At 41.3% G+C, this 23,504-nt stretch overlaps 1 protein-coding gene across 11 annotated transcripts in view; it reads left to right on the forward strand.

The window, feature by feature from the left end:
- Window positions 1-23,504, forward strand: part of fryl (furry homolog, like) — an 83,982-nt gene that overhangs the window by 10,743 nt on the left and 49,735 nt on the right. For 7 of the 11 annotated variants that reach the window (XM_069680188.1, XM_069680189.1, XM_069680190.1 and 4 more), the window contains exons 1-3: window positions 2,528-2,932; window positions 21,239-21,447; window positions 23,069-23,122. In XM_069680188.1, the coding sequence (XP_069536289.1) occupies window positions 2,704-2,932; window positions 21,239-21,447; window positions 23,069-23,122 (492 nt within the window). In that variant the 5' untranslated portion in view covers window positions 2,528-2,703. Of the gene's footprint in view, window positions 1-2,527; window positions 2,933-10,133; window positions 10,707-21,238; window positions 21,448-23,068; window positions 23,123-23,504 lie in introns of those variants that run through there. The other 4 variants (XM_069680194.1, XM_069680195.1, XM_069680197.1 and 1 more) reach the window with 2 other exon arrangements.

The following is a 23,504-nucleotide window of genomic DNA, read 5'->3' on the forward strand; positions in this document are numbered from 1 at the left end:
ATTGAAGATTTTCTTTTTGTTTCAGTGTAATTATTTGTGGACAAAAAGAAGAGCATGCTTCTTATCCAAACGTTGACAGCTTTAGAGAGATGGATTATTTTTATTCTGCAACAGTGTTGCTGAGCCAGAGTCCAGCTCGGACAAGCTTTCTGGTGGTTTGCCATCAAATCTTGCTGAGTGTTTTCCCTCTTTCCCAGCTATTTGGGAGTTGTCAGTACATTTCAACAATGAGTTTGTGCTGTGTGCTGTGCTTTCTGCCAGCTGGCCTCTAGAGGGCAGAGTATTTGCAAAACTGCTGCACTGCATCTATTATTGCATTCTTCTACTGTTGACTTTGTCTGCAGGCGATGTTTAATGCTGGATAAACAGAATAAAAAGGCATCGTCAAAATGAACAAATAAGAGTTTGTTTGTATACTTTTTCCAGAAATCACACGGGGGAAAGAAATAGAGAGAGAATGGTGTATTTTTTTTCCACTTTCGGGCTCTTGACATAGTTTGTGAAAGGAAACCGTTACATCATCTCATTGAAACTTTCACACGCTGCAGAAAAGGGTGGACGCAGTTCCTATACAAGTTTCTGACCACACTAAGTGGTGAGACACAATGCATTTAGCCTTTAACCTAAGACTCATACTTGGGTATGAACACATGCAACCAAAGTAAACTGACAAAATTATTGAAATGTATTAAAGTGCACATTAGATATCATTTACGCCTACTTAGAAGCTTAATTTTTTCCATTTCAAATGGCTACCTACTACTTTCACTGCACAAACTGCTTTAGATATACATTTGGGAAGCACATCATATTAAAAGAATAGTTGCTTCAGACCTTGCACGGATATTTAATGTGAAGTGTGCAAAAGTAGAAAAGAAAATACTGTTTTGTATTTGATAAATCAGGATAAAAGATAATAAGGATACTTGCTGACTGTGGCATACATGGAAACATTGAGTGACTGTTATTTTACAATCTCCCTTTTTAATTTGTCACTGTCTTTATCATAAAACTGCTTTATTGTACACAATTTAAACCCGCATAAGGACATTTTTGACCATGTGAAGCAAAAAGACCAAATCCAACCAGAAGAAACACAAACATCAAACTATTGCTGTTAGATGGTGTGAGGGCTAGCTGCAAGGCACAGCACATTCTCGCCACTTGAGAAATAAAAGTCCATACTTTTTCAGTTGTCCTCTCAGCCCTCTAACCCTTTGTTGTATAAAATAAATGCCAGACTGATATGTCGGTTGGTCAAAATTATCGATCTTATATAATTGTGCCTCAAAGAGATTGGTATACAGGTATATGTTTTCCATTATGCACTGTTAGTGAACTTCTGTTATAGCACATACTATGCAGGAAACAATGCATGGGGTGATTTAGAAATGGTGACATCGTGTAGTTTGAGCAGCACTCTGACTCTTGTGTTTACGGTCCTCTCATCACTATCTGCAGCACATGTAGCATCACAGCTGAGCAGACATGGGAGACCTGACCTTTTTCTACCTTTACTCGCTGCTGTTTTGTGCAGGACAGGTATCACACGCCAACCTTGTTTATTACCAGTTGTTTTATTGTGGTGCGCACACAATGATGAATCTAAAGGAAAAGCTTAAAGGTGTTTTAACAGTTTACTGCACACTGGTTCTACAGTCGCCATCATTTCTGTGTGAGTGCTACAGATTTGTATCGCTGTTGAGGTCTGGCTAGATTTGTGCTTGGATGGCTAATTAATTTTTGCTCTCAGTCCCAGAAAGCAGCAAATTGATGATTTCTTGAGGCAGTGTGCTTTTATAAGCGTCAGCAGCGTATCGCCCTGCTCACTCCTCAGCTAAGGGATATTTGGAAAGGTTTGAGTTTGCTGCAGGTACAAGCTGTGCAGCCGAGCAGAGCGCAGCAGTCTGTCATCGGCCCGTTTCACAGACCCCATCACTTTTCTCATTCTGCTTCTCTTCATAATAGCTCAGCACAGTTGAGCACAAGTGAAAGCAAGGGGAGGGCTGCTCTTGTTGTTTGGGTTAGCAAGAAAGCCAACAAGCATATGCGTTTGTATATGAATGCTAACAACCAACACCATCCCGACTATGATAAGAGCTATCAGTAAATGCAGGGTGGCAAGAAGAGACGTCCTATAACGCCTGTCAATCTTCCTCCTCCTCTCTGGGTCTCTGTCACTAGTAAGCAACACGGGCCAGCAGGGTGTGGCCTTATGTTGTCTCTGTTGTGATTGGCTGTTGGCCCAGGGTTGTGTTATCTCCTGCAGAACATGTTCTAGTTCCACCCCAGATAGTTCCTGGCACTCACAACCTAGCCCCGCCCACTCGTAATTACATCACAACCTATGAGAAGTGCCATGTCTGTTTGTTTTCTCAGTTCACTGAGATCAGACAGGTAGGGCTGCAGAGTAACAAGTTTGTCACTCTGTCGCATCGGCATCGGCAGTAAAGAGTTTTTTTTAGTCCAGGCAAACTTTGGAAAGCCTGACAGGTGGTGTCTCCTCTGGTCTGTATCTCAGGGCCCATTATTGCCCTTGAACATCTAGCTGCATCATGTAGTTAGCAGCCGGAGACAGGGACTGTACTCTGCCTGTTGCCGGTCTGTAGATGGAACAGATGAAGCAGACAGGTAGTTGGAGAGTGGTATGGCACAGGCTGTTGGACTTCACACCAGAGTAAAAAACAGAAAGTCTTGTGGAACATGGAGTTTCTGAGGAGTCTGGTCCCGGCTATCATCTCAGGGGAGGGGTCCATTGACCATGGGGGAGCCTTGCCCCGGGAGACCGGTCCACGGCTCCTCCGCATGAAGAGACTGAGCCTCCTGGCCATGGGACTGACCATTGAGCAGGATCTGGTAGATCCGATGGTAACGGCAGATCCTGGGAGCGGCTCCTCCAGGGCTGCCCGCAGTAAACGAACCCGCCTCAAAGGTACAACTGCAAACTGATGCAGCAGGTATCAGTAGTGATTTTATGTTCATATGCTAATCAACACAGCCACTTCATAGGTGCGTCTTATAATTTATATTCTTAGCTAAGTGTGTGTTAAGCTTTGTTAATGATGGCTTTCCCCCACCCCATTTTTGCATACACACACTGATGTGTACATACATACAATATGGAAACAGACTGTGATGTCATCTGGAGTCAGTATTACACACTGTTATCATATAATTTACTAACAAGATCTGAAACTAACTTCTCAAAGTGTAAAGAAAAAGGAGGTGTTGTTGAAACACTTTGCAGCCCTGGTCCTATAATAGTAACAACACGGCGTAATGAACAGCCAACTTTTCCATGTACAGTAGATGTACAAGCATTGTTTTCTGGATTGTATGTTTTAGAAAATAAGTTTTCATTTTGGCGCATATTTATAAACTTGTAAGCTGATACTTTATCTGTGATATAATTCCATATGATTCCATATAAGCCCGGCTCTAGCTCAGAGTTTGTTTAACTACAACAGTTTATTCACATTTTGCCTACCTTCCCTTAAAGTTCACAGAGCAAAAAAACAAGTCTGCTTGTATTAGACATTATTGTGAATTGGCTCACACTGACAAACATCTTGTTTATCATTTATAATCAAGCCTTTTAATTTTCTGACCGTACAGCAACATTTTAACATTAAATAGAAACCAGACAGAACTAAATGTCAGCTGATGCAGGGGAACCCTCTGCCCAGATGTGTGAAGGTACCAAGTTACTACCCTGCCTGAAGGAAGCTTCAGAGTTCATGCTAGATTACGATGTTCTCTTTTTAAATGTCAACGTATTACAACAGCAGACTGTTAAAGATTTTTTAACACAGTTCATAGATGAAAAAAACCCAACTTAAAACAGCAGGGGTCCTACATGTCGAGTTGCCAAAATCTCCAAATGAATGTTGTGCTCTGCCTGCTGGATGTGTGCTGTGTGCTGTGTGCTGTGTGCTGTGTGCTGTGTGCTGTGTGCTGTGTGCTGTGTGCTGTGTGCTGTGGAGGGATCGTTTGCTAACTGTTATAGTTATAATGTCAGCGCTGTGTGCTTGCTAGCTTGTTTTGGAGTGTATCTGCTGGATGTGGTCAAAATATTCAATTAATGCTGTTAACCTAATTTCTTTTATATAACAATCAGCTTATGTAAAGAGGCTGGTGGTTCTTTTGTGTTGTCTTTTTGCTGTTCGTCTTGGTACATGTATCTATAATATTCGTATCCTGTATCATGGGATATACTGTCATAAATGTGCACCTCAAAGCTGTTAAATTCACGTGTTCTTTGGTCCTGGGGTCAGGTTAGACCTGTGCTGACAAGAGACCGCAAGGGGTTTGGGCCCACGTTAAATACGCTAAAATCTTTTGATCGGCAAAGAAAAAAAACCTTAAATTTATATTACATAAGACTAAGAATTTTATAGATATTTGTCAAAGGTTTGCGGAATAAGGATGACTTGGGCTGATGGTGTTAATCCTCTAAAGCAGGTTGTGTCTATGGATACAGGTGTTAAAGGTTTGGTACACAAGGTGTGCACATATGTATTATGTGTCCTTGCAGACCAGTCAGTTTGCATCAGGTGTAGGTGTAGTCAGTCTCTCTGTACGGCGTCTTTGCGGTGCTACCTGTCAGAGCATGCTTGCTCCCTGTTTATTCATGGCTAAAGCATGACTGAGCTCTCCTGCCTGCTTTTCTCACCTAGCCTCTAAAATAGGACCAGACAGCTAGCTAAACTAACAGACAATAACAATGATAGGCTTGTGTTTTATATTGGTCGACACTTGGTGAGTTGTGAAGACAAACTAAAGTTTTTTTTTAGGCATTTGTAGTTAACTCAGACTGCTGTTTTCTCATTAAAAGACAGGGAGATGTTTTGTCCAACACCGATATGAGCAAACTGTTTTCAAATCTTTCCTTTCTGTCTTCTTTCTAACTAGGAAACATCTGTCATATTAGAAAAATCTCCTTTTTTCATCGTGCTGGTGGTGGCAGGGGTCACAATGGTGAGTTATATAATAAGAGAGGTGATGTACGGTCGTTGAGGTAAAGAGATATACAGGGATGTTAGAGTGGTGCTTTCATACCTCAGGATAATTAGCCCTGTGCTTAAATCAGAGCTGAGGGCCACTCCCTTGTTGCAGAACTGGCAGAGCCTGAGTTGGCTTTTAAGGTGGTGCTCCTCTTTTCTTTCTGCCGTTTGTCTTTCTTTGCACACAGTGACATCACCCAGTGGCTAGATGTACAGCTGAGTTCTTAGGAAGGCTTTGATTGGGAGACTATTTGGTTAATGGGTGCAGCAGGCTTCCTGTTTGGGATCTGGGAGTGTTTGGAGCATGTGACTGAGCATGAGTGTACACTGGTGGCTTGTCCTAATGCAGTCTTAATAGTCTATAGGGTGTGTAGCTGGACAGACTTATTCATCCAGTTTGTGAAAGAGTTATTAGCCAACTGTAGTGAAACAAACCTTTTAGTGGTTAGTGGGAATGTGATGCCATAGCTAGAAGCTTGTAAGTAGGTGTGTTCCAATTGTTCCTTCTTGAAACTAATTCTGATTCCTGAATTTGCAACTTGGGATAGATTTGATATGATTGCCATTCTTGTTGTACTTCCTGGCCCATCTTAAATACTCTGTAAAACATAAACAACAACATACAGAGAATAAATGCCATAGTATGTATTTTTATTATCTAATTTGGCAGTCAGTCAGAACATAAATAAATAAGTCTTGGAATAAATAACAGTTCCATGTGTAGAAAATGTTTCAACACATCTATCTCTCTCCTGTTTTTGCTGAAGATCTTTGGACACATTGACTTTAAAAGTGAAGCTTTGTATTTTTACAGCTTTTAATACCCAGGTCGGTTTGCTTTGAAGAGAAGGAGACATCCTCGGATAATGCAGTTTGTCCTAATATCAAAAATCAAAACTCCAAATCAAATCCGGCTAATGGGGCACATGGGAAGAGGATCTAACGCAGGATCCAAACTGGCGATATCTTATCCTGGTTAAAAAGCCATACACACTCCCCGGTGCACATCCATGCTGTTTAACCTACGCATATATAAACGTCACCTGGTGCCCAAACTGTGCAGTACTTTCAAGACAAAAGCATAAATAAATACTCAAATATTCTTAATAATAGTTCTAATGTTAATAATGTGTTGAAACCTAATCGCATATCGTCCTTAAACAAATGATCAACAAATACATGACTAAGCGTTAATTTTCTCAACAATATAAATAGCTCCAACACTGATCCTAACCCAATAACAAGCTGGGGACCTACAGACAAGCTAAGCACTGTGGTAGTTTGCTTTCATCACATAATAAATGACCTAAAATAAGTTCATGTGATTGATTGACATCATTTTTTTTCAGGTCTAATAACATATGGTGTATTTGCCTACATCCGGTCTCACATTTTAGGCTGTTTCTGAGGCCTCTTCACCTACCTCTGCCAGCAAATGCACCTATAGTGTCCAACTTTAAGACAGCTCTCATTTGAAGAAGTGCTATGAGTAATGAGCTGACCTTTTCGTACCTGAGTTTAATTCAGATTTGACTGGTGTTCTGCTCCGTCATTCCACAGGGACTTTGTGCTTCTGACCTAAGAATGACTTTTTGCTGTAATGAGTTGCCTCTCTTGATTTTCTAAGAAAAATCTGAGCAATGAGTTTCAGCTTAGAAAGATGGTCCCGTGTCTGTGGTTTGAGGAAGGACTTATTCATAAAGGCAATTCTGATTATCCCGAGTCATACAGCTGCCAAGCATTAAATTGTGGAAGTAAGTCAGAAAAGCGGTGGCCTCATCAATGTGGGTGTAACAAGGTTTGAACCTTTGGTCTAAATGTGCAGAGTTTGGGTCTTGATAATTATTACGAGGAAGTTTAAAATTAGTTCCTGACTCGTGGGAACTTGTGGAAGTGAGGAGCTGTGCAGCTTGCCGAGTTGTGCTGCATACCCAGACTTGTGTGATGGATCTAAATGGCGTGTCCTCTGCAGCCCAGGCACCACTGGGGAGGTCAGGGATTGAATTACAGCTCCCATCGATTATTGTTCCCACCACTGCCCTTCAGAGAGGCCAGGACAGGAAATGCATCCTCCAGCCTGTGGGCTCCTGGGAGGAGCAGCTCCCCTCCACTGTCTGCAGTTAGGATGACTAGCTGTCAATCACTGCTCTTATTTTGTGAATGAAGCTACCATAACTTGTCTTGGTTGTGCATTTAGTCGAGATTATTTAATTAGTGAGCTCTTTGTTCCAGGAAGTCAATTATGATGATGTTTATTTCAAGGCTGACGTCAGCTCTGTTGGACAGTAGCTCTTAGCTCTAATGTTCCCAGAAAGATGATGTTGTCTGTTATTCCTCTCGATCCTTACACAATAAGCTGGTTTACAGGAAACAGTGCAGCGAACTCTGCACGTACTGTTTTTTTTAACCTTAACTGGTTTGTTGATAGGAATGATAACTTGAACTCTAATTCTGTTTTCAAACATCATGTGAAGTCATTAAGCTTCTTCCAAATACTTCTGCCTTCCTCCTACTGCCCCGGAGCTCGAGCTAAATGATTGAACCGCTTGTTTTATAAAGTATACTCCCTATAGGGATGGGCATATTAAGTAATTTCCATATCTATAAATACATGAAGTAAGTAGTGGTGTCTGAAGTGAGTACCCAAGCTAAAATGTTGTTGCCTCTCTCGTTGTGATTGGTCATGATGGTAGCTTGAACTCTGGCCCAACAAAAGCATCAGTCACCTTTTTGAATGAGCTGATCCTTTCTGCCCTTGTGACATCACACCTGTGCATTGTCACGCTGCTTGCAAAGGAGGTGATGAGAGATTGCACGTTATCTGTTTCAGCTGTTTATCTTTGTGCTTAGTGTGCAAATGCTGAATCATCCAACAACCTGCACAATGTACAAGTTTAACATTGCATAGGTCGCTTCGCTCATTTAGTTTGTTTAATTTGTCACGTTATTTCTGACAGAAGTTTTTATGCCATCTGTGCCTGATTTTTCATTTTGGCTGTTTTAATCTGTTGTGATATTCATAGGAAGCAGTAACATCACTGCGTCCCATCAAAAAAATATACGTTTGGAATATAGAACAGGGTTGATTTACTTTTAGATTTATTATATATAAAATAAGATTACTTTTATATGTGTATTATATAGAAATACTGGTTCAAAACTAGTACTCGATCATAGACACAACTTATAAATGTGTGTATTAAACTCTGGTACACTTGTGTTGAGTAGTAAGTGTTTAAAGTGTGAACATTTCAACATATGTTTTATTTAAGAATATAACTCATACTCACTTAATTGAAACTAAAAAAGGATAAAGTGCATGTGACACAGCAAAGCTTCAAACTAAAACTTGACATGGTGTTAGTTAGGGCAGCTGTTGCTCAGGAGGTACAGTGAGTCGCCCAATAATTGTAAAATTGGTGGTTTGATTCCCAGCTCCTCCAGGCCACATGGCAAAGTGTCCTTGAGAAAGATACTGAACCCTAGATTGCACCTGAACACAAAGCAATCATTAAGTGCAGGTGTGCAAATGAGAAAAGATCCCGATGTGCAGATTTGCAGCTTATATGACATCGATGAATAAAGCACTTTGAGTAGTCAGAAAAGCTAATTGCAGTTTCTATTTACCATTTACCTAATGGTTTAACAAGGTTCATTTAAAGAAATACTTGGTTAATGCACCAATTCACCTTTTGACAGACATGAAAGTCATATTTTCCTCTACAGACGAATATTATAGACGTATTAGACACATTTCTAAACATTGCAATCTATTTGTTCTATTTCTATGTAAGACCCACTTTTTATTAAATATGTTGGCTTCAATTAAATGAGACTTTGATTGTAAACCAAGGCACTGTTACACACACATCTCTCTTATAATCAACAGACTGCATATAGATATATTACATTTCCAAGATGTCCTCTAATGAAACAAAGGAATAAGTATTACAAATGTGCGATGGGACTCTGAAGAATCTGTGCTTGTTTATTTACAAGGCAGAGTGTCACAGTTTCAGCTTGCATCAGGGCGGCACCAGCCAGGGCTCGACAAAGCATCTGCTTGTGTTGTTTGTTTGCAATGAGCTCTGCCTCATTTTGCATAACTTGTGTAGTGGAGGACATGTGACAGAGTGAGAGACCGAGGGCGAGAGAGAGACATGAAGACTAAACTAAAAGAAGACAAAGAGCATTTGTCTTCTGCAGCCTTCCACGGCTCTGTTCCCCTGCAGAATACTGTGTTAACAAACTTAATCCTGCGCCTGGCTACAAATTACCTGATGTCATGTGGATCTGTTTTTAGGTCTGTGCGAGAGCTGACACCATCACAGACAGAATATCAGAAGAATCAGGTGTGCGTAACATTCACACAAACACAGTGGGCTGCTTTCTCACTAATGCTGTGTGTAGTGAGCTTGTGTATCATTCTGTGTGGTACTTTGCCTGGTAGCTTTGAACAGAGCAATGATGTAATGCTTATGACTCCGCTGGGTGTTAGCCTATCATATAGATTAGCTGTGGTCACTATAACGCTATTATCTGAGAAAATGATCAGACCTCTTTGAGTGCAGCAACAGCACAGTTGTTTTGTTTTGAAGATGGCGATGTGGTGCGTTTGACTTCGGAACATAATGTTTTTATTGTTTCGGGGCAGAGATCTGAACAAGAGTAAGGCTACAAGTTGTGTTTCAATTTATCCTCCCTTTATTCTTTCTCTCTGCTATCCTCCCATCCTTTCCTTCCGTTCCCTCCTGCTGCAGTCAGGGATGACGCATCAGTATTGCTGTGGAGCTTACAGGAAGTGTCGTTTGGATAGGCCAGAGGAGAGGCAGCACAGTAGCAGCTCTGACATGCGTATGCATTGCTGAACCACAGCCAGGGAACACTCGCAGCATTTTGATGACATCACCCACACTGTGCTCCCGCCTCCCTCCCTGTGTTTGCTGTTGAAACAAGCTCGCTCTCTCACTCAGAGAGAAAAGAGCAGGCATCAGTAAAAGAACAAGAGCTGGCTCGGAAGAGGAGGGGCTGCCCGTGAGCGAATGGAGAGGGAGAGAGCTTTCGGGGGAGGAGGGGGGAGGCTGACAGTGCTAGTGGGCTAGGACTGGCACACACACAAACACACAGGAAGAGAAGAGGAGAGGGAATATTGCCGTACATTGTTGAGACTTCTATCGTGTACTGTTCTGCTGCTGTTTCTCTTCCATCTGGAGAAAAAGTTCTCACGCAGTTTTCTCCTTTGCCTTTCTGGATTTTTCCGTGCTGAAACGGGGATGAGGGACTCTGTGGATTGGCAAGTGGGCAGCGGGCGCCAGGGTGGAATACTTGTCTAACTAGCCAGGCTATGCTCTCTCTCCTCTTCTCTCAGCGCAGTTTCACTCCTCACTGACCTAGCTGGCAGGGGAAACACACTGGTAGCACTTCTTGGGACTCTTTCCTCAGCAGCTGCTCACGCTGTCGTTCAGGATGATGCCTTTAACTAGCACCTGTGGAGGGTAGTATTCAGGGAGCAAATGTGAGAGGTGTATATGACCGAGAAGAGTGGATTGTTTGGGGTTTTGTGAAATGAAAGTGACGGGAGCCGTGTAAAATTTGTGCCTTCTGTTGAAGCCTAACTTTTGAGAGCCGCCATGCTGAGCCTGCAGGATTCGGTCTTCTTTGAGATCAGCATCAAATCTCTGCTCAAGTCTTGGAGTAGCAGCTGTGAGTATCTTGCCATGCTTGCACACAACATGTTTACATACCACACTTGGCCAACAGACTTATCTACCCGACACAGCCAGCAGACCCGGTGCAGCATTGTCCATGCTTGCATGCAATCCAATCCATGCTTGAAGAATGCCTATCTCCTCCCTGTGTAAGAAAAGTGGTTATTAATGGAGTTGTCAGGATGACGGATTATGTTTAGTCCAGGTTTGGTCAGGCTTGTTTGATGTGTATGCAGGTTGCAGCAATTAACCTCTTCCTTCAGCCGAGTGTACCCTCGTCCCCGTGCTCATCATCGTGCTGGCTCCTGGTTGTCCCACAGATAATGTTTCTGTTGATGAGCACCTGCTGATATAGTACACACTCAGACAGGAAGTACTCTGTGTTTCTCTGACAGCGCTGGCTGCTCCCAGCATTCATTCCCTCTTTCCATTTTTATTAATTTTCTTTTTACCATTCATATCAAAATCTCTCTTTTTTTTTTTTGACCTCTGTGGAAGCACTCAACAATCTTCATCCCTCTTTTCTTTCTCCTTTAATAACCCTCCTCTCTCTCTCCTCCAGGGCAGCTAATGTTCCCCTACTATTGATCTGTCTTCTGGTTTCCTCCTATTATTAGCTTCACATACAGCCTATATTACATCAAGAATAAAAAAGGCACCGCCTTCCCACTCTCACTGAGATGTAGTGCTGGACAAAGGTGGATGGTAAACAGCAGTTTGGATTGATCAGCTGCTGTTGCTGATTCATACCTACCCGTACAAGTAATTACACAGAGACATAAACTTGTTTCTGTGCTAAATACAAAATCTTTCTGGCACATTTTCTATCGAGTATTAAAAATAAAGGCTGATGTTTGATGTGGGTTTGCTGTGTTCAGTAGCGGAGCTATGCTTGTGTTTATATTTGGATCAAACACGCAGCTTTTTCGCTTCATGTTTTTGAAGTTTCTCATGTGATGAACCTGGTTTTCAACACGCCTGTGAGATCATACAGTCAGAACAGACCTACAACACATATCTGTGCTCTGATTGCTGAACCTCAGCTGCACGCATTCTGACCTCAAACACCTCCTGTCCAAAAAAGGATTGCCTTCTCTAACTGAATTGTCCTTCATGAGTTAAAATTAATAAGAACAATGTTTCGGGAACTGTTTTTTTTTAAAATTGCGACTAAATTCATTATCATAGTATACATAACTTTAGTTGACAAAATATCAATAATACATAATTTGACCATAATTTTCTGGTAAATACATTTTTAAACTGTTTATGAACAAAATAAACTGACCTCCCCTCTTTTGTTTTTTTTTACCAGACAGTCAGATCACACTGATGCAGAAATCATTAAAAATACTGACATAAAACAATCCTGCTAACTGTACTCGCAACATAGCTCACAAAAGCCCAGAGATATTGGGTGGTATCACAAAGTGTTGGGAGAGAGAGGTTGTCAAGAGTACAAATCAGACTGATCCCCTATGCCAGACTTCTTTTGTACTGTATGTGTTGATGTTCATGAGTTTTACGTCAGCTATACCTCCGTCTCTCTCTCCCCTTTGCACTTGTGCTGATAGCAGTTTAGTTTGTGTCGTCAAAGTTTGTTCTATAAGAGAAGTCTTGTTCTAGATATATGCATCATGGTAACTTAGATCCACTTGATATTACTTTGGTTCCCTTAATGGATTCATGTGTGTGTCATATGATCTGCTCCCATCTTTTTTAATACTAAAAATCTGTAGCATTTTCATTATCAAAATTTCCAGATTTATGAGTATGGATTGGCCAATACAATGACATAATGATATAATAGATAATACAGATTTTAACTGATCAGCCCAAATATATCGTACATCACTGAAGGACTGGAGAAAAGTTTTCCTCACTGGAGAAGCTGGAATCATTGCTCTGATTTGGTTGGTGGAAATTGTGGACATAATTACTTTCAAGAGAGCCAATCAGCATCATTTTATGCAAATGACAGGTACAATGTTTCATATCAGGTGTTCTCTGTATCAGCTAAAGACTGTATAATAAGATGGACGACATGACAGTTCCCTAAAAGTGAAGCCAAAACAATTTGAGCGCCCCCTGCTGATTGGCTGCAGTATAGGTCATAAAGCCCGCCCCCTCCATGTTCACAGGTGGGACATGGATCAAACAATAAAATCAAAATACACGTCAAATAGATTTTTCTCACACATGGCTTCTGTTATTCTAGCTAGTTATTATCATGCTGATTTATGTCCATAGCAGATGGAGACGCGTCCTCCATCTATATATACAGTCATTGGTATCAACGTAGAACAGTAGCCACACAGCAATAGGTCCTTCATACTAAGATATTCAGGTTATGCAAAAAAAGAACCTTCTAATTGCTCCCAGGTTTTCATGTGCATCATAAGGTTTTTGTCTTCATTTGACTGGTACCTGACTGGTATGAATTTTTTCAGACTAAGGCCAATACATAAACAGTTTTTAGAGAATAAAACTTTACTGATAAGTGATTTTCTTTCTAGCTACTTTGATAGTTCACCAATATAACAATATAAGTCTCCAGAGCTACATAGAATGCATCTTTTTACTAACTTTATTATGGAAAAAGGAAAATTATACATTTTTAACCAATTCTACCGTGGCCCACTGTCTGCTCAGCTGTGATGCTATGCTACGTGAGCTGCAGACAGTGTTGAGAGAATGTTAAAACAGCATGCTTTGCTGGACAAACATGTTGAAACAATTTCTAAATCATCCAGTTGTTTTCTGCATTTTACGTTCAAAACCAGAGAAATTAATATCCCAATACTGACCAGTGACAGGCCCATATCGGCTGAACGATATATCGGCCCATTTCTGAAATCTGCCCTGTGATAGAGAGTTGACATGGCCAGCATTTCCGCTTCTCCCCTCAAGTGTGTACAGGGATAGGCTCTAGCCCTCGTGACCACTGACATATGTTGTCTAATGTAATGAAAGATTCTGTATCTATGAAATGTTGCGGTAAAACATATTTCATAAATGCATAGTGACAATTGTTCTTAATCTGTGTAGTGTTTCCCCATAAAAAACATGGAGGCATTCAAGGACATAGTTTATAAGGTCTTCGTCTCCCTCAGTTACATTCATTGAGAAATTAAAGTAACATTTACATCTCTGGTGTGTTGTTTTAGTACTTTGGAGCCCTCAAACCTCTGATAGTTCTATATCAGAAGGACCACTAGTAGCATCACAGGTTTCTGTTAGTTTTGCAGTGAAACATCCACCTGTTGAGTAAACAGCTTTTTCCCATTTGCCCCTCTTTCTAATTACCCCCTCTCCCTCCTGTCCTGTGTTGGCTGGCAGTGTTTCATTGGGCCTCTCAAAAAAAGAGGGGCTAATTTCACAAACCCTCTCCACTCACGTCTAAGTATTCTCCCTTTGCAATGATTTACCCCATTTATTATGAATACAGAATGTTGTTTACCTGTGTTGTACTCATGTCTTGTCGTCATCTTGTTACAAATGAGTGTTTCTCTGTATATCTTTACTTTCTTTTTATGTGGATGTGATATTAGTGAAGAATAAACTAGTAGTAACTCGTCAGGGCCGAGCATGTTGAGACACAATAGCAGAATTGGTACTGCCACACCACATAAACATTGGCAGTGATTCCTTTGTCTCTCTCTGCGCGCACACACTCGGTGCCCTGCATTCCAACAGTATGTGTGTTTGTGCTGTTGTTTCTGGTTGTCCTGACAGGGGAAGTGAGCAGGCGTTTGGGAGGGCTTTATTCAGACTGTGACAAGGTGGAGTCACTGCTCTGATAGTTGTGCAATCTGGTTCTTAAGCATAACCATGGGCTGTTGCAGAGTGGGGCTCTCAAAGAAAAACATTTTCTTTTACAGCAGCTCGTCAGATATTTCTACCAGAGCTGTAGTTGCTGTACTGGCCTGATCTTTTAGGTTAAGATGTGCTGAATCCCTTAGATACATGTGTTCTCTTGGGCAGCAGATCTAGAATGTTTTGGGCTAAGACAGACCACAGAAATTGCATTTTGGCAGAACACTCTAAACAAATGGGACATCAGAAACGAGTGAAACTTGACAACAAGCTATGTTTCATTTATCAAAAGAAGTTTTTTCCACATGAAATTGATATGTGAATGATATTGTGAATGGCGATGACACAACTCTTGCAACATTTGACTCATCATTGAGATTCTAGGGCTGTACTTAATTCACTGTTTTGGCAGATATTCACACCAAACTCCTACGCCATCGCCAGAGTCTTTCAGTGTGCATGCTGGCTTTTGGCTTAGCTACTGACCAGCGAAAATTCAGCGAACAACTTTCGTACTGTTTGAAGTCATGTAACCTTTTATCTAAACAATATATCCAGACGTCTGGATCTGGCTAGTCTGGAGTTATCAGAGAAACAAGCTCGGTTTAAGTGAAGAGCATCGAAGAAACTGTTTTTGTAACGTAAATATGCCTCAGCGTTATTTTCTTCACTGCGTCCGTTTGTTTTGGAGAAGAGGAGACTCTGGGGATAATAGTGGTCCTGGTAAAAAAACCTAAAGACTGATGAACACTGAAGAAGTCATAACCTTAAGAATAAGCAGGCACACAGAAATAAACTAGTGACAGCTCAGCGAGCAGCCACTCCTGACTTTAAATCTGCCAGAAAGCGTTGGACAAACATGGGTTTTTAACATAAGACAGTTTTAAAAAGTTTTCTTTACTGGGTCTGTTTGTTTTGGAGAAAAGAAGACCTTTTGGATAGTTCAGCTCCTGGTTAAAAACATTATGAATGATTAACACATATGCAGTCCTAACCTTAAAAATAAGCTACGCACATGGAAATAAGTGGGGGGAAAAAACGTTTTTTCAATGTATAATTTGTGTTTTACTCATTTTAATCACTGGATCCATTGGTGTTGGGAGAGGATACCTCTGGAGATAATTAGGCTCCAACTTAAAACCTTGTGAATAATGAACACTAAAATGTTTTTGACTTAGTTTGTAAAGTTTACAGCCTATTGATGCTGCATTGCTCTGTGTGCACTGCTGCTGATATAAAGAAGAGCTGAGATTTAACTGACAAAATGCTCGTTGTCATATTATTCTAATGCTCGACATTGAGTGTGCAGCCTTATTAGATTCTTCCACTAATGTTTGTTTGCCTTTCAAACGCTGTGTTTTTACATGCAAAGCATGCTGGGATATTTTGCATATTAGATTTGAATGGGAAAAGGAACCTGACCTCCAGGTCAAAAGTGAGTCACTGGAGTTTCAGTTTGTGGCTTAAAACGGGGGGAAGTGTGTAAGCAACCGTACATTTTTTTTTTATCATTCACAAAGACATGTGCAGTGGGGTTAGTTTTGGAAGGGACTCGTAGTTTGGCATGAAACGAACGACTGGCATGTCTCCGGTGGAGAAAGTGAGGGAGGGGCGATGCAAAGTTTTAACCCAGAAAAGGAAGCCTTGTTTTTCTTTCTCGTTTTGTCGTTAACTGGAACAGTACAGTGTTAGGGTATTCATTTGTGTGAACCAGTCAACAATCCAGCTGGCCCAGGGTGGGAGAGAGAGAGAAGGATGGAGGGGGTAGAGCACACAGCACTGATTGGCTATTAGGAGCTGGCTATGTGACATCATTGGGGGTGTTGGTGAAGCACAGTAAACAAAGAGGGAAATGCTTGAAAGGCTCTCTGTGCTGCTGGACAACATGACCGCCACACAGCTAACACTGCTACTACACTGCCCCCGCCACCTCCCCATTTTCATTTACTCTATAAAAACAAGATTGAAAATGGATTAAGGAGTCATTTTAATAATTCAATTGCTTTTTTTAAGTTAGTGGGGATGTTGGATGTTGGCATACTGTAGATGTGGTCTTAGTTGGTTAACATTTTATTTTGACAATTGATTCTAGATTTTAAGTAAAAGTAATAAAAATGGTGGTTTGTCATCTCTTTCCATGTGTATAAGCAATCATAGTTTGTCTGGTAATCTGAGCAACAGAGCATTTGTTCACATACACTTTGTTGCATTAAATAGATTAGAACAGGAACTGCAGTTTATTGCATTACATTGCTTGCTAACAAAACCTCACCACTCTCTTTTTTGATGGCAGAGTTTTTTGATTGTTCACTGATCACAGGTTTGCAGGTCATGTCCAAGTGTCTTTGAACAAGACACTTAACCCCTCATTGTTCCTGATGGTCAGGACACAATCCTTTGTGTTCACTTGAATCATGGCCTCAGAAGGAAGACTGTCACATGAAGGACCTTCCAGATAGTTTCTGAAATGTGGGGCCAATAGAGCAAGCTCACTAGCATTTGCGACTGCGTAGATGAAGCCTTGAGTTTGGGATTTGGTGGCTGCCATGTTGGTTTTCTGGAGCCAGATGTTACCGTATTTGGCTGAGAGGGAGGTGCTGGAGAGGGCCGATTTGGTTATCAAAGCTAAACAGTCTTTAGTCATTAGCTTATGACTGAGCCAGCTTGCCCTCATATTTCCCATAGATGAGATTTGTGGTTGTGACTGACCGAAGGTGTTATTGAAATCAGACTTAAGTAGAAAAATGAGCAATAGACACCAAAAGGGTTTTTTGTGCTGTAAACGTGTTTATTTCTGTTGTTAAAATGGGCATTTGAATATGGGCACCTAATGGGGTTTTTTGGCCCTTTGAAGTCAGCCTCAAGTGGTCACTCAAGGAACTGCAGTTTTTTATAGCTTCATATTCTATTCAATCCTAGTTACCGCTTGGTCCTTGGTAGCTAATGTACCTCATGAGAATATATATGCTTTAAGTTTCTTTCACAATGTAAGTAGATGGGGAAAAAAGTCTTCCGGGCCAGTGCGCATACATGGTTTGGACACTCTGTCACTTTGGCTTCAAAGGCTGGCACTCTTCCCGGGGGTTTGGTGTGACTGTGTGAAAAAAGGAAAAGGCTATATGTAACAATGAAGCATATCATATAAAAGTCTGAACACAACGATCAGACTCTTAACTTGTGAGTCAGCAAATAGAAACTTCTTGTTCAGTGCACACAGTATGTCACAACTAGAGCACATTTATGTAACAGTACAAAAAGCTTCTTATCTGGGGTATGGATCTTTTTCCTCAGCTGAAAAACTTATGTCTTCCTGCACTTTTGCTCCTCAATTGTGTTCATTGTATCAAGCATGCATGAGTGTTTCCGTGACAACCAGGAAGAAACAGAACAAGGCTTTTCCTGGGAGGGAATGAGGTAAAGGGTCAGCTCACTATTGGCTGGACTGAACCATTGTGGACTAGACTGGAAGTTGTGTCCCGGCTGTAGCATAAATCTCATGAGCACTATTGAATGTTATGAAGCCCTATGTCTTTGAATAGACAGAATCTTGGCTCTGTACGCTGTGCGTACCTGGAGAACAATGTCATGATGATGATGAGGCAGTTTTCATGCATTCTTTTCATTTTCAATAGCAGCTCATACAGAACTGGTGTTATATTTGTATACGGTTAAGAAAAGCTAACCTATGCTGCTGCAGCAGGATGTAAATAATTGGATTCCTTTTTAAGGATTCAGTTAATCTCTATTTGCAGATTCTACATAGTAGAATAGTTTACATCATGGAATCTGAATGCAGGGATGTGGATTTCCGGGAAGGCAAGTGTTGTGGTTTCCGTCTGAACTACGCTTGTAGTCCACATAATATTGACCAATCACGTATCAGCAGGCTGTGGCGTATGCAAGAAAAACAGTCGGTGAGGAGAGCAAAAGCAGGCAGAACGTAATCCGCCGTAATGCCACCCCGGCTCCCATCAGCGTGATCTGACGATGATTTAGCTTCTTATCAATCTCTATAAACAGACATCTGCATGCTAACAGCTAACAATCTGTTCTAGATCAAAAATTTAACTTGAGATGAATTTCCTTGACGCTGTGTCACGAAAGCCGTTCAGCGTTCTGATTTCCAGACTCGAATGCATCAAATCGTTCGACCTCCGTTCAACAAATGAGCATTTTACAAGTTTTCTTCTCCTCTTGAGGACAGACCTGACAAAGCTCGAATTTTTACTTTTTACAAATCTGCATCATGATGTTGAAATTTGGGCGAAGGTAAGACCCGTTAATAACGAGTACATCACAAGAGAACGGTTTCTCTTTCTGTAACAATGCAGCACGCAGAAAAGGAGGTCTTGACGGAAGTCATTGATTGCTTACTGCCCGTCACGTTCACCGGTGCGCCCAGAGGCGATATCGTCTCAGACTATAGACGATGGGATCTGAGATTGAGGATTCAGTGGATTATATTCTTACATTACAAGTCTGTATGATTGTGTACATATTCTGAATTTACCATTATCCTACCTGGCCACAGTATAGATCTATCAGAGCAAAGTATGTGACATGTGAACATTACCAAAGCTATGGACTCTAGCGTCTTGACCTTCTCCCTAAAGCCTAAAACCTAGAAACTTGACATTTGCTTAGACTATTTGAATGTGAGGACCAAATGATCTGTGCCACATGCAAATGTGCAGGTCGCTCTGGCCCCTGTCAGTGACCTTAGATGTTTCAGGACTTTAAATACAGCTTGAGGAGCTCTGCAGACATTCTGTTCTCCAGATTTACTGTTATCATCATTAAACTTTCTTCAGTCTTCCTTTTAGTGTAAGTGTGTAATTTTACTTAATGTTGGCTTTTTAAATGCTTTGTTATAAAAATGATTAACAAACCATTTTTATTGACTATACAGCCGCTCAGGATGTGGGAAAATGTGATGCAATCGGCTCTAAATGGGGGTAACGTGATAAATCCAATAAAAAGCTACTCTTGTGCTTTAGTAGTTACACAGCTTGTTACAACACTGCCCACAGTTTGCATTTAATGTTGGAGTGCACTGCTGGAGTGCCCTAAAGCAGCCCCATCATGAAGTGTCTTTTGCATTTGGATGTGTGGAGATCAGAAGTTGTTGACGATACAAGCTTTATTGTTTTTTCCGCTTTAGCTTTATTGCGTTTATATCTATGTTGATTCATATCTCGAATATATATAGTTGAATTTGTGATGGAGAAAATGGCTATTAGCTAATGTCTTTTTCCTTCTCCACAGTATCATATCATCAGATTAAAAAACACAAAATCTTTTGAGCTTTATTTACAACATGTGTTTGTTTTTCTGCACAATCACTCATGTCAATCAAATTCTTCTAATATTTAAAATAAACCATTCTTTTGTTGTATTTGCTTCTTGCTCACTGGCATGTGCACCAAATTTACAGGAGAGCGTACTTCGCTCTCTTGGCGCTCCAGTGTCGTGAGGGCGACCGTATGCTCTCAGAACGTGCGTGTGTCTTCTGACCTTTTACCTTGTGTGCATGCTCTGCTTTTTTAATTCACTGTGCAGCACTTTGGTAAACTTTGTTGTTTTTCAAAATGTGCTATATAAATAAAGTGGATTGGATTGGATGCTCATTGAAGGTAGCTAGCTGACTATTGTACCTGCTCATCAGCTGCTAGAGAATTAAGGACTTTAGTTACTGTTTTAGCAATCTCGGATCCCATTGGCTGTAGTCTGACGACGATATAGCCTCTGGAAACATCGGTGAACATACCGGGCCATGTAACCAGCGGTTAGCGATAAATTACTTTCTTTTCCGTGTGCTGCGTTGTTTACAGAAAAAGAACCTGTTTTTCCTGTGATTGACTTTAATTAACGGGTCTTACCTTTGCTGAAATAACAACATCATGATACAGATTTGTAACATGAAGCTTTGTCAGGTCTGTCCTCAAGAGGAGAAGAAAACTACTTTAAAAATGCTCGTTGTTTGAACGAAGGTCGAAAGATCATTTCTGATGCATTCAAGGAAATGTAGAAAAGTGTTCAAGTATTACTTTTAAAAAGCTGTTTGAACCCCGATCTGTGCAATGTGCCAAGAAATAGTCCTACACCCCTCCCAGTCCTAAAATGTAAAACTGCCTTACTTCCAAGGTTGTAGTTTATAAGCTAGTGTTAGAGCTGCTCATGTGCTGATTTTGTTACGTTTGAAAGAACCTAGCTTGCTTTTACTCCCAGTTTTTATGCTTAACAAAGCCAGCTTTATATATTTAATGCACAGAAAATGTTGGACTACTCTTTAAAGGAATTCCCTCCTTTGTTTTAATCTGCTTGATTTTCTACCAAATACGTTATACATTGTGTAATTATTCAGGACACTTTTTTTTTTTAAAGCTGGTTTTAATATTCACTAACTATAGATTTAGACATAATGATTATCCATTGTGTGTTTCGTACGATTTAAGCCTATTATGTTTAAAATGACTTTATTACCACAGGCTTTAATCAGATGGAAGTTGTGTATTTTCTTTAGTCAGCACTGGAATATCTCTCTCACCAGTTCAGCCACTTTGCCTCTTTAGGAAATGTCTGTTCTCCTGTTTTGATAAGAACTGTAGCATGACATTGCATTCTTCACCAGAGTTTTGTTCTTGGTTTGACCCTTCTGCTTTGCCTCCCACTGTATTATTTCCTAACCTCTACCCTCTGGCCTCTCCGCAGCTTCTGCACCAGTCAGCAGCAGCGTGAGTAGACGCCGTGCCCCCTCCTCGGTGACTCCACTCTCGTGGGAGAAACACAACATCGCCGCCATGTCGAGCATCACCATCGACCCCGAGCTCAAGCCCGGGGAGTTTGTCATCAAGAGTCTATTTGCTGAGTTTGCTGTGCTGGCGGAGAAGAAGATCGAGATGGTGATGGCTGAACCGCTGGTGAGTCCACGGGGGGGGGGTGAGAGCTGGTGTCAAGAAACACAGGAAATGAAATTCAATATGCAACACGTGATGAGGAGCACTCTGCTGAGATAACCTCTTCTCTTTTGCAACTAACTGCTAAGCCTTCAGCTACTCTGAAAAACTGAAAGGGTTCTAAGGACACAGGCGGGAGAGGAACACGAGCTACATGAATGATTAAAAGACTTGATCGACTGTCATTTGACCGGCTTGTTCCTCCATTCACTTCTTTTATCTAGCTCAGTTCTTCACTTTCACATGGAAGCAGGACTGGGCGATGTGAACTGTGAAGGAACCTTAGAGTTTTTCAGACCACTCCTAATAATAATAATAATAACTTAGACTTATATAGCACCTTATATATAGCACTGAAAGCAGGAGAAGGTGGGTAATTATAGTCTGAAGGCCGTGATGACCGATTTGATGTGAGCCTGGAAAGGGAGGGTGGAGTCTAGGATGACAGGTTGGGGACTTCAGAGGATGGAGCAGCCGTCAACTGAGAGGAGCAGATGTCAAATCTTTCGGAGTAGCCTTGGGACCCAAAACTATGAGCTCTGTTTTATTGATGTTGAGTTTGAGTAAGTTAGATGGCATCCAGTTTGTGGATGGTTTGGTGCAGAAATAGAATTGAGTGTCGTCAGCGTAGAAGTGAAAGTTGAGACCGTGGTGGCGAATGATTTCTGATTTCTTCTTGAATAAAAACAATCAGACAAAGGAAGTATACTGGTCTTTAAAATGCATGCAGTGGGCTAATAAGAGTTTTATGGTGGAGTTGTCATTTGTGCAAAAGCCATGAATCTTTCTCTTCCTTGCTTATTTGCTGAGTAGACTGTGTTTGTGCGAGCAGGGAACCTAGACATTAAAGGCAACCTGCAAGCCGACTGTTAACTGTGTGTGCTATGAAATGTAATCCTTCCGGCACCACTCTCCACCATCACCCGCTTCAAGCCGATTATAACACCACTCCATCTTAATGTCTTTCCTCTGGGTTTCTCCTTCTCATACCGGATACTGCGGGAAAATCATTTGCTAATGTTAGCTGCTTTTCTGCAGGTGTTGTTAGCAGGCTGCTGCTTTCCTGTGCAACTCGCATTGCAGCACACTTCTCTCACTCGGCTGTGTGTCTCTTTTTGAGATGCTGGTGAATCTTAAATTCTTTCAGCTGATTTTAGTTGCAAAAGACTTACAGCAGACAGTGGTTTTATTGGGGTCCGATGATGCAAAACTAAACAAACTGCAGACCTCTGAGGAAGCTCTCTTTTTGGAAACTAACTCTTCACCTTTGTTAGACCTGGTTCATGCCTCCATGTTGACAATGTAGCTGTGTCTGAGGAAAACTCTTGCATCACTTAAATAATTTTCAAACATTGTCCTGAATATTCAAATAACTAAAACCATTTGATTTATTGCCCAGCTCTACATGGGGGCTCCCGGCCGGGTAGTTACCTGATAGAAGACTTACCTTGCTCTAATTCAGCTTATGGATCACAGTAAAACTTCAGTGCTCTTCTGTCTCACTTGCTGTTTGACTGGAAACAATCTGATTTTGTGTAAATACCAACATTGTCTCTGCTTTGTCTCCGTCTCACCTCTCTTACAGGAGAAACCCCTGTCCCGGTCCCTCCAGAGAGGGGAAGATGCACAATTTGACCAGGTCAGTACAGGGCTGTGGGTGTATTTTTGTGATACTCTCATTTCCCAATCCTCTCATACCTCCTGTATGTGTGCGCAGTATTTGATTCCCCAGCTCCACCCACTCAATGGCCCGTCTGTCCCTCATCTTTAGCTGGTGCAGAACTCTATACAATAGGCCTGCATGCTGCAGAATGCTTTGTTCAGCACAACACAAAGCCAACGAGGATATGGTGCTATAGATCCAGCTGTCCCCTTTGTGAGTGAGGGAGAGAAAATGGGTATAGAGAGCCCAAAAGTGAGAGTGTAGAATCGCTGTGTCATCCTCAGCAGTAAATCAGCATTGGGTGCTGGAGTGAATCTGCCCCGTGCCATAAGGGCAGAGGGAGCAGTTGCATAACTCT

The sequence above is a fragment of the Semicossyphus pulcher genome, unplaced genomic scaffold, assembly GCF_022749685.1.
Source record: "Semicossyphus pulcher isolate SPU_LCO1_2020_fin unplaced genomic scaffold, fSemPul1.0.p SCAF_4, whole genome shotgun sequence".
NCBI lineage: Eukaryota > Metazoa > Chordata > Actinopteri > Labriformes > Labridae > Semicossyphus > Semicossyphus pulcher.